The 12139-nt window shown below is 39.1% G+C and overlaps 1 protein-coding gene across 2 annotated transcripts; it reads right to left on the reverse strand.

Moving 5' to 3' along the window:
• Positions 1-224: 224 nt before the first annotated feature.
• Positions 225-2864, reverse strand: LOC106400776 (ruBisCO large subunit-binding protein subunit alpha, chloroplastic-like). Of its 2 annotated transcripts, XM_022703691.2 has the most exons (8): positions 2682-2839; positions 2424-2456; positions 2276-2345; positions 2086-2207; positions 1794-2001; positions 1261-1713; positions 722-1173; positions 225-650 (listed from the first exon to the last, which is right to left on the reverse strand). In XM_022703691.2, the coding sequence occupies exons 1-8, from the start codon at positions 2733-2735 to the stop codon at positions 363-365; spliced, it is 1680 nt and encodes a 559-aa protein (XP_022559412.2). In that variant the 5' UTR covers positions 2736-2839; the 3' UTR covers positions 225-362. The 2 variants fall into 2 exon arrangements, with proteins under 2 accessions (XP_022559412.2, XP_013696621.2); XM_013841167.3 differs by having other exon boundaries at positions 2276-2456; positions 2682-2864.
• Positions 2865-12139: the final 9275 nt, after the last annotated feature.

Consider the following 12139-nt stretch of genomic DNA (forward strand, 5'->3'; position numbering starts at 1 on the left):
ACTAGTTAAAGGAAAGGTTAAAGAAAAGCTGAGAGGTTTGTTTTGACAATGCAGGATAAGAAGCTTTAGAGTGGAGGAATAGTTCTTGATGCTACAGTTTTTGATTGATTAGGGGTAGTCCAAGAAGTGGCATCAAACCTAAAGTCTTGTTGCGTCTTATCACCTAAACACAGAAATAGTATTTTGAATGCAGAAACATTCCAAGTTTTATTTTGCAATCAAAATAATCAAAAAGATAATTTATTTCTTGTTGCCGCTAAACAATCTACTCAAATCCCCATAGAAGAAAGTAAGAAAAAAAAAGAACATTGTGAGATCACTGGGGACAACATATATGACCATAAGATTATAATGTGTTTTCATTAGACCATGAGACCCTGAGGAGGAGCAGCAGCAGGAGCCTTAGGTTTGGGTTTGTCAACAACAATGGCCTGAGTGGTCAGTACCATCCCTGCAACCGATGCAGCGTTCTGAAGCGCACATCTCGTGACTTTAGCTGGATCAATCACTCCAGCTTCCAGCAGATTCTCATAGGTATCAGTCATGGCGTTGTACCCTATCTCCCATTCACTGAACATAATCTTTTCCACTACCACTTCTCCTTCGATTCCAGCGTTCTGCGCAATAAGCGCAGCTGGTGCCACCAAAGCCTGAATATAAAAACACAAACCCTCATAAGATCAAAAATCTCAAATGATCGTTAAAACTTTGGAATCTTTACCTTCTGCACTATGTCAGCTCCCAAACGTTCATCAGCATCCTCCAGCTTCTCTTTAATGGCAGGAATCACAGTGGAGAGATGCACCAAAGTTGCGCCACCACCAGGAACTATACCTTCTTCGATAGCAGCAAATGTAGCGTTCTTTGCGTCCTCAATACGAAGCTTACGGTCCTCGAGCTCAGTTTCAGTCGCTGCTCCCACTTTGATGACAGCAACACCACCGGAGAGTTTAGCTATTCTCTCAGCGAGCTTCTCTGAGTCGTAGACAGAATCAGTCTCGAATAGTTCTTTCTTGAGCTGAGAGATACGAGCTTGTAACTCGTCCTTGGAAGCTGCATCTGCGATAAGTGTAGTCGAATCTTTGCTTATGGTGACTTTACGAGCAATACCCAACTGATCTATTGTTGTGTTCTCGACCAGCAAGCCCATGTCAAGGGCTTGGTACTCAGCTCCTGAAGAACATACAAACAAAGAGGAGACAAAGTTCAGAACACAACACAGAGGGAACACAAAAGCTGTATGCATCTATCTGCATGTACCTGTCAAGATAGAGATATCCTGAAGCATAGCCTTTCTTCTTTCTCCAAATCCAGGAGCCTTCACGGCGACAACATTGAGGACACCACGGAGTTTGTTCACGACAAGGGTTGCTAAGGCCTCACCTGTAACATCCTCTGCAATAATCAGCAATGGAGCTCGAAGCTGAGTGGTCTTCTCCAAGATGGGGATGATGTCTTTGATTGCAGTGATCTTCTGATCAGTGATCAACACCCGCGCATTCTCAAACTCAACTAGTAGTTTCTCAGGGTTTGTCACAAACTGAGGTGAGATGTAACCTCTGTCAATCTCCATTCCTTCTTCAACTTCGACCGTAGTCTCAAAAGAGGAAGAAGATTCAATGGACAAAACACCATCAGGTCCAACTTTGTCAATGGCATCAGCAATCATTGTTCCCACAAGCTCATCATTTCCAGCAGAGATTGTAGCCACGGCTGGAAAAAAAACAAAAAAGCACAATGTTAACAAACAGTTTTCACAATCAGCATTGGACTAAGAAGGAAAAAGTTAGTACCTTGGATGTCACTACCACCTTTGACAGGTCTAGCTTTCTTCTCAAGCTCTTCGATCAAAGCTTGAACAGTCTTGTCGATTCCCCTCTTGAGGGACACAGGATTGGCACCAGAAGTGACACTCAATAATCCGTGTTTGATTATTTCCCTAGCAAGGACAGATGCAGTTGTTGTCCCATCACCAGCTGAGTCATTAGTCTTACTAGCAACCTTTCTCCACACAACAAACGCACCAAATCAATCACCATTAACAGAAATAACAACAAAAAGTTATAAAAAAAAAAGCACACTAACCTCACGGATAAGCGCTGCACCAGCATTCTCCATAGCATCAGGTAACTCAATAGCCCTAGCAATGGTGACTCCATCATTCACAACCTTGGGGCTTCCAAATTCATCCAACACAACATTTCTCCCTTGATGAAAAAGACCACAAGGTTAAGACAAAAGAGAGATACAACAGACATTGAGATTGTAATGATACCTCTAGGGCCAAGAGTGAGACCAACAGCATCAGCAAGCTTGTCGATACCAGCTTGAAGAGCAGCTCTTGAGCTCTGGTCGAAAGAGATTTCCTTTACATTTGCTCTGACACTGAAACGTCTGTTAGCTTTCCTGTAGCTTACTCTTTGACCTTTCTGCTGATTTCCACCACTCAGCTTTCCCTGCACACACACCCACAAGAAATCGAATGAATGAATACCCTTTACAACCAGATTCGATCTTCTTCTATCAATCTCAAGTCTCAACTGAATTGAGAAAGGAACCATTTTTACACCAACCCAGAAACTGAATACAGAATGAAGTAAAATTCAAATCAAAAAACAGACTAGCAAAACAAGTAAAGTAAGATAGAACGTAAATGGGCTAATCTCAGACAAAGCCTTCACCTGTCGAGAGGAGCAGAGTACGGAGGCGGAAGAGAGAGCGTTTGTGGACGCCATTATTCAGACCGGAGAACGAAGGTGAACCTTGTGGATAAGGAAATGGTTTTAAGTGTAGCACGAAAGCGAGGAAGAAAGGGTTAGGGTTTAGATATATGGAGAAAGGATCAAGAAGATTCTTTGTATTTCGTAAAGAGAATCGTTGATTTGAAAAAGGCTTTTCACCTACTTCTGTTTTTTTATTTCAACGGCCTGTTTTGTTTCACTGTTTGTGGCCCAAAACTCAAAACCAGTCCTATTATTTCATTCGAGAAGGCCTCTTTCGACTCTGTGAATTCCCATCAACAAACTTAGATGTTGGTTGTCTTTTTCTTTAAACTCTGAGATATTTAATCAACACTTGTAAGTTTTTTAAAAGAGTATTGTATTAACCATCCAGTACAATTTTATATTCCGAGGACCCTAAGCGAAAAAAAATTATTTGTAAAAAAATAAAAAAAATTGAGGGCACAATTATAATAAATTAAGAAATTGGAGGCTCATTTGTTAATAATTTTTTGCTGAACTTTCCTTTTGAAAAAGAGGGCTCTTAGACAGTCGTTTCACCCCGCTCCCCTCACAACCGCCCCTGCTCAAATCAAAACGAGTTTTTGACTTTAGGTTTGGGGCCTCATGACAATAATTAGACTGAGGCTAGGATCCACATGGCAATAATTAATATGAATAATAATTCAAATACTTTTATTTATTTACTCCCACTACTATTAAAATGGAGTAAAATGTTACACTAGTCTACACATGAATAAAACTTAATTTACTTTATTTTTCTCCCATTTACTCAATTTTTCTCTCTCTCTCATTTTCACTTTTTTACTATTTTTCACCTTTTTATTTTCCTCCCATTTACTCCAAAATTACCAATAACTCTCTATGTCTTCAAATACAAAGTTACAAATCTACTAATCAATAATCATTTGAAAAATGCTACCTATAGTTATTTTTTTTTCATTTTTGTTGAGAAAAGAAAACCAAAATCATAATGGTGGATACCATTTGTATTTCGTGAATTGTATTTGTGGCAGCATTTACAAATATCATAATGCTCAGAATTCTGATAATCCAAAGTTTATCGATTAAAGTTAACTCACTTCATAAAGCCTTTGACTCAGAATTCTGACTTACGTAAAGCCTTTGACTCAGTGAGATGGGATTTCATACTCGCTGCATTGGAGACCCTGGGGATTCCGGAGAAGTTCATCAATTGGATTAATCAATGCCTCTCCACAGCTTCTTTCACGCTAGCGATTAATGGTTGCAGCTCAGGGTTCTTCAAAAGCTCAAAAGGGCTGCGGCAGGGAGACCCGCTGTCCCCATACCTTTTCGTCCTCGCAATGGAGGTCTTCACCCGGTTACTTACCTCTAGATTTGAGAACGGCTCTATAAATTATCATCCAGGTACCGCTGAGCTCAATATCTCACACTTAATGTTTGCGGACGATGTGATGATATTTTTTGATGGAACAAGCAACTCACTCCATGGAATTACTGAAACGCTAGACGACTTCGCAAGTTGGTCCGGTCTGTATATGAACAGACACAAAACGGAGTTGTTTCACGCTGGCCTGAACCAAGTTGAATCCACCGCAATTGCAGCCTATGGATTTCCCATTGGTTCACTACCTATCAGATATCTCGGTTTACCTCTTATGCATCGTAAACTGAGAATATCAGAATATGAACCGCTGCTGGATAGTATTGTCAGAAAATTCAGAGGATGGGCGACTAAAACATTGTCATATGCAGGCAGATTGCTTCTCATATCCATTGTAATCTCTGGTTCAGTCAACTTTTGGTGCTCAACATTCATGCTCCCCAAAGGTTGTGTCAAGAAGATTGAACGCCTCTGCTCAAGGTTCTTGTGGTCTGGACAAATCGAATTAGCGAAAGGGGCTAAGGTAAACTGGAATGTGGTTTGTTTACCTAAAGCTGAAGGGGGTTTGGGGCTGAGAAACTACGCCATTTGGAATAAAGTGCTGTGCCTTCGTTTCATCTGGCTTCTTTTCTCGAACTCGGACTCACTATGGGCAGCATGGCATAAACGTCACCATCTTAGCCAAAGGAACTTCTGGAAAATAGCCCAATCTAACACCCATTCTTGGACCTGGAAAACGCTCCTTAATCTCCGCCCTATAGCTTCACGCTTTACCCATGGAAATCTAGGTAATGGCCGCGTACTCAGTTTCCGGTTTGACTCATGGCTACCAACTGGTCCGCTGGTAGAACTGTTTGGAGAAGGTGGCCCCAGCGAACTCGGAATTCCCTTGAACGCAAAGGTTGCTGATGTGTCTAATGTAACATCTTGGGATCTCCCTCACGCTAGATCAGAAAAGGCTCTCCAACTTCACATTGCCCTCACATCTGTCTCTCCCCCGAGGAGCACAGACACAGACGACTCCTACAACTGGAAAGTAAATGGTTCGATCTGCAATGGGTACTCCTCCTCTCAAACTTGGGAGGCGATCAGGCCTCGAGAATCAACTAAAGCATGGGCACCAACAGTCTGGTTCAAAGGTGCTGTTCCCAAGCAAGCTTTTAATATGTGGCTCACTACACTCAACAGGCTCCCGACAAAAACTCGCCTGGCTTCTTGGGGTCTGAACATCACCACTACATGCAGTCTATGCAACTCCGCAGATGAAGCCAGGGACCATCTCCTTTTGAACTGCAGGTTTGCCGTGTACCTTTGGGCTGCAGTCTTCGCAAGGCTCTCCCCTCGACAGCCACCTTTCATATCTTGGGCTGAGCTGCTCTCTTGGTGTAGAGTCCAATCGCCATCAGCGCCATCTACCCTGCGAAGACTAGTCACCCACGTTCTTGTATATCACGTATGGAGACAGAGGAATAATTTTCTCCATAACAATACCCATCTCTCTTCAGCCGAAACATTCAAATTATTGGACAGAGATGTGAGGAACACGATCACCGCTCGGCGCAACAAGCGCAACTTCAACAACCTCATGGCGCTTTGGATCAGATGACCGAGTCTTCTCAACCGCCTATAACTACTCCCTTTCTTGTTTTTTATTTAATTTTTGCCAAGAAGGATGTATGTAAAAGTCTTTCCATTGTAGAGACAAACTGTTCATTTTAACTAATGATATTTACAATTTAGCAAAAAAAAAAAAAGTTAACTCACTTCTTAACTATTTTATACACATGAAGTTTCTAAAGATCAATAGAAGTCGTGACAGCTTGTATCTGAGTCATAGTTTAAATGTCATTCTTATGTCATCTGGTTACATAAAGCAATAAGGTCTTGTTGTAATATTGTCTAACGAATTTGTAAGAAAGTATAAATAAAGATAAGATGGGTGTCGAACTTAAGAAGTTATGTGTGTCGAGTAATTTCATTAAGCAATGACTTGTTGTAACATTGTCTAACGAATTTTTATTTAATAAAGTGAAGATGTACATTGCCATATCTCATATAATTTTGTGTTTGATTATATTTTCTTTATTACAATTGGTATCCAAGAGGAAGATTAGGCCCAGCGATTTTTCCTCAAAAGGAGAATATGACGACATCTACATAACTGATCGATGTTCATAAACCCTTTTTGATAGATGATACAAATGATTTACGAGCATTGGAAATTAAGAATAATGGGGATTATATGTTGAACTGATGAAGATTTGTGACCAATTTTTCACTGTGGGTAGGAAGTCATATATAAAGTCAAAAGAAAAGCTTTCAAAATTTAATTTAAAAACGTCAGATGCAAATTTTCGGCTGATTGAAAACAATTGGGATCGCTTTTGTGGGTATGACCAATGTTCGTAGAATACATTTGGAAAGCTTGCATCACAAAACATACGACGGATGAATGATCATGATAAGATAACAAACTTTAATGTCAAGCTCAGTTACATAGTTAATGAAGCAAATATTTGTGAAATCTACGTAAATGTAAATATGGTAAAAAAAACTAGAAAAATACTCTAAAATAACAATAAACAGTTTATTATTCCAAAAGTAGCATATAAGGAAGAAAATGACCAAACATTTTATTGGTCTAGGTTTAATGATTCTAGTTTAAGGTTTAGTACTCAGAGGGTGGGATTAGGATGTGGATTTAAGGTTTGGAGTAATTTAGTCATTTTATCATTTAATTAGTGCTCATTTAGTCATTCTGTGTACTAATATTCTCATCATATTTTTAGGTACTATCTAAATCACTTGTCCAAAAAACTATTACAGTAGTTTTCTTTTACGTTTGCAGCACATAAACTATGATGGAAATGACGATGAATACCAATGAACTGGAGTTTGTCGAAGCAATAGTCACTACAAGAAAACAGCAAGGATATTGAGGGAAAAAATCGTCGGAATTATTCCGACGACATACCGACGAAACAAGTCCTCGGAATTTCTTCTTTCTTCGGAAATCCCACGGAATTTTCCGACGGAATTCCGAGGAAACAAATTTCCAAGGAAATTCCGAGGATCACTAGTTTGTCGGAAATCTCCTCGGAATATACCGAAGGAGAACTTCGTCAGGATATTTCCTCGGAACTTCATCGATCGATGCGTTTTTGGACATATATACATCGATCGATCCGTTTATAAAAAAACGTTCGGAATATACCGAGGGACACCTTTCCTCGGAATATTCCGAGGAACATGTCCCTCGGTATATTCCGAGGAAAGGTGTCCCTCGGTATATTCCGAGGAATATGTCCCTCGGTATATTCCGAACGTTTTTTTATAAACAGATCGATCGATGGATATATGTCCAAAAACGCATCGATCGATCGAGTAAAAAATATAATTAATTTCCTCGGAATGTAAAAAATATTTATTTTTTTTTTAAATAAAATTTTTGAAATTTAAATTCGAAAATATAAAATTAAAATTAAAATTGAAATCATATTAATTAATATTCAAAGTTTCACAAATAAAAATAAAACATTCCGAGTTTTTGGAAAAAAAAAAACTACGGATCTGGCACGTCCGGGAACACCTCGTTCGGGTACATCCTCTGCATCATCTCCATCATTTGCTGGTTCAGCCTCCTCTGCGCCTCATAGCCCGCCTGTTGAGCCGCCATCTGAGTCTCCAACAAAGATATGTGATCATCCTTGTCCTTCAACTGAGCCGTAAGTACTTCTGGATCAACAAAGGGCGGTGGTGCAGAAGAAGGAGGAACCGACTGGGTGCGACGACCCAAACCGACCAAATGTCCCTTCTTCTTTGGAACCGACTGAATAGAAAATAATCAAATTTACAAATTTAAACCAAGAAATAAATGAATTGAACTTTAAAAAAAAAAAACTTACGGATTCAACGATTTTGTTGATTCGAAACCGGGACAAGTTGGTCGAAGCCGTCGAAGCGTCATCCTCGGTTTGAAGCTGAGACACTTCGTCTACCACCTGAGTTTGGACCAGGTCGACCACGTCCCTCTCAAGACCGTCATCAATCTGGCCGGTCTTCTTGTTGGTATACGCCCTCCTCATTAGGGCGAGATCATCAACCGGCTCGCCATCATTTTCTTCCGCCTTGAAAAAAAACATAACTTAAAGAAACATTAGAAATTAGAAGAAATGCACAATAAATTAAAATTCTGAAACTCAAATAATTGAAGAAAAAGCGGTTGAACTTACCATGCGATCTCCCAGAGTGGCAATAGATTGAGCACCCAAGTTATGCTTCTAGATGCCCTTCCCTTTACGGTCGCTCCTACGGTTGGTGGAGTTGGTGGGAGAAGTTTATTTCGTCTCTTCCTTATCCCAATGCGCACGCAACTCCTTCCAGACCGTGTCGTTCATCGACTTTGGGACCTTTTAATAAAAAAAAAAGAAAATAGTTTAAAAAATAAAAAAATAGTTTAATAAATTAAAAAATTGTTTAATAAATTAAATTTCCCACTTCTTCTTCCACTCGTGGATCTGCTTCCCATAGTTGTCCATAACTTTATGGACGAAGTGGTGATAGATAAAGAGCGTCTCATCGGAATTCCAGTTGAACTCTTGCTGAAAAGAAAACACAACTAGTAAAAAATTTATATTAAAGATTAAAAATGTAAGTAAAAAATTAGAATACTTACCGCAAACTGACGAAACCACAGAACCTGCTTGTCGGTAGGGAAGTGAGTGAAAGTCGGATGTCCCCTGTCGAGGGCCGAGTACATCGTACGGTTGATCCATGCGCTGATCCCGTTCCCGGATCGGTTGAACCTAATAAAAAGAACAAACGGTTAATAATGAATTCAAATTTAAAGAAAAAAAAATGTTTAATTACCATGTTTGATCCCGTCCATGTGGATACGGAGTGAGATACGGAAGATGGTCACGACCGGGCTGTTGAACCAACTCCGCAACACTCATCACTCCCGGAGGACCCGGAGGAGCAGGAGCGGATGCAGCAGCGGGAGCGAGAGGAGCAGGAGCGGGTGCAGCAGAGGGAGATGTATGGTTGGGGCTGTGGGGCGAAGGGGAATCCTGAAAATGGCTGGAATCCCGAGACTGGCTCCACGTACCACCACGACCACGACGCTGTCGAGGCCGGGTCTGATCATCATGAGATAATAGATATTAAAAAATTTTAATCACAAAAAAAGATTTATAGATATTAAAAATATTTAATAAATATATAAAAATAGTTCTAATAAACAAAAAATAGTTTTAATAAATAAAAAATAGTTTAATAATTACAAAAAATAGTTTTAATAATATATATATATATATATATATATATATGTTTTGTAAAATCCAAAAAATCAAATTTATATACAAAAAAGATTTTGTAACATCCAAAAAATCGAATTTATATACAAAAATCATTTTGTAAAATACAAAAATCGATTTTATATACAAAAATCAATTTAATAAATACAAAAAAAAATAAATAAAATTCTAAATCAATTAAACAAAACAAATTATTCAACCAAATCACAATTCTAAACCTATTATACAACCAAATCACAATCCTAACCAATCATCCTAATAAAAATCTATCAAAACTACACAAAAACCTAACAAATAGAACCAAAGAGAGTGGGATAGGGTCCTTACATGATTTGTGTAAGAGAAGGGGGAGATCGCCGGAGATATCGTCGGATTTGAGAGGGAAATCGCCGGAGAGAAGAGAGGAGTCGCGCAGAGGAAGAAGATATAAATGGGGAAGAAGAAGTGGCTCGTGGTTATAAAACCTAGGGTCCGACGGATATTATCCGTCGGAATTCCGTCGGAATTCTAATTTCAATTTTCGCGAAATATTTGCCCGGTAAAATGAAAATATTCCGAGAAAATACCGAGGAACTAGTGTTTGGGGTTTCATAACATCAATATTTTTGCCGTATTTCATTTCTTATACAATTGTAATGCATACCATTGAGGATTCTTTGTATAGATGAGCATAAACCATGAAATAACAAATTTCAAAATTAATTGAAAGTATTTCCTTTACCTTTCATTAAAAGGTATAAGTGTTTCTCTTATGTTGTGGGATTTCGTTCATACAATCAGAAAAATGTTAATTATACGGTAAGGAACAAATTTTGACTTCATAATGAACGTAAGACACTTAATAAGGGTTATATAGGTGTTATTCAAACCGTAAAACGTTGTTTTCGGTTTAAAAACCCTATTTCCTCGGAAAAGCCTCGGAATATTCCGAGGAAATCCTTTTCTTCCTCGGAATTCCGTCGGAATATTCCGAGGAAATTCCGAGGAACTAGTGTTTGGGGTTTCAATACGTCAATTTTTTTTTAAACGGATCGATCGATGGATATATGTACAAAAACGCATCGATCGATAGAGTATATCAGGTGTTCCTCGGAATTTCCTCGGAATATTCCGAGGCTTTTCCAGGGAAACAGGGTTTGGGGTAACAATGTGATCGATCGAGAACAAAATCTCGTACGTTTTTTTATAAACGGATCGATCGATGTATATATATCCAACAACGCATCGATTGATCACTAAGATGGACCAAAGCGTAACAATGTGATCTATAGATTAGATTATCCCACCGATCGATCGAGAATATCAAGTGTTCCTCGGAATTTCCTCGGAAAATCTCGAAAGTTTTTTTATAAACAGATCGATCGATGGATATATGTCCGAAAACGCATCGATCGATCCTAAGATGGACCACAGCGTAACAATGTGATCGATCGATTAGATTATCCCACCGATCGATCGAGAATATCAAGTGTTCCTCGGAATTTCCTCGGAAAATCTCGTAAGTTTTTTTATAAACGGATCGATCGATGGATATATGTCCGAAAACGCATCGATCGATCACTAAGATGGACCAAAGCGTAACAATGTGATCGATCGATTAGATTATCCAATCGATCGATCGAGAATATCAAGTGTTCCTCGGAATTTCCTCGGAAAATTCCGAGACTTTTCCGAGGAAAGAGGAAGTGTTCCTCGGGATTTCCTCGGTATTTCTTTAAAAAAAAAAATCAATGGTAGTCTGTTTCCGAGTCACCATCACCAGATGAATCTTAATCTGGATCTTGGTGAAACTCTCCAATCACTGGTTCATCCTCTACGTGAACGACGGCTTCCTCTCCGAAGTCGGTTAAATCGACTACAAGGCCAACTCCAGCTAAATCTTCTGCTGCACTTAAGTTGCCGGATGTGCTTGGTTGTAGTGGGTCTTCCAGCTCAGAACTTCCCTGAACTCGACCTCTCGGGTTGAGTCTTGTAACAGTAACCCATGGATCATCTCTGTTCCTTACCCGGGGGTACTTGATATAACAAACCTGTAACATTTAGAAAATTATTAGTAAAATTATAAATTAATACACATGATGATGAATCATTCTGAATAATTAACATTTAATTACCTGAATGACCTGAGAAGCAAGAATGAAAGGATCATAATATTGCAGCTTTCGCCTCGAATTTACTGATGTAACACCAAATGCATCTGTTCTCACACCTCGATCTGGAGTGTTGTCGTGCCAATCCCAATAGAAAACAGTACAACGCAATCCAACCATGCCCAAATACTTGATTTCCAAAATCTCATGTATGTGTCCGTAGTATACATCATCTCCTGATGCAGAACAAACGCCAGCATCATAAGTCGTACTCGAACGTCTCATCTTCTGAGTTGTGAATGCATATCCTCGAGTACAAAATCTCGGATATGACTTCACAACAATGTTTGGTCCAACGACCATCTCACGTATCCAATCGTCAAATGTTTCACCTCTGGCCAAACCAGCAGACACCTATTAATAGCACATATACATATGTTATATCAATAAATGTGAATTAGTATAAATATGTGATAAAATATATTTTAATTTGTTTAAAGCACTCACATAAGTAAACATCCATCCAGTAATTCTCTCTGCTTCATTTCTTCTAGTTCGTCCTCTGTGGCGTAACTAAGCTCGAACCGCTTTTCTGCCATGAAAATCCTGTATATGATGACAATAATG

This window comes from Brassica napus, chromosome C3 (genome assembly GCF_020379485.1).
Source record: "Brassica napus cultivar Da-Ae chromosome C3, Da-Ae, whole genome shotgun sequence".
In the NCBI taxonomy this organism is placed as follows: domain Eukaryota; kingdom Viridiplantae; phylum Streptophyta; class Magnoliopsida; order Brassicales; family Brassicaceae; genus Brassica; species Brassica napus.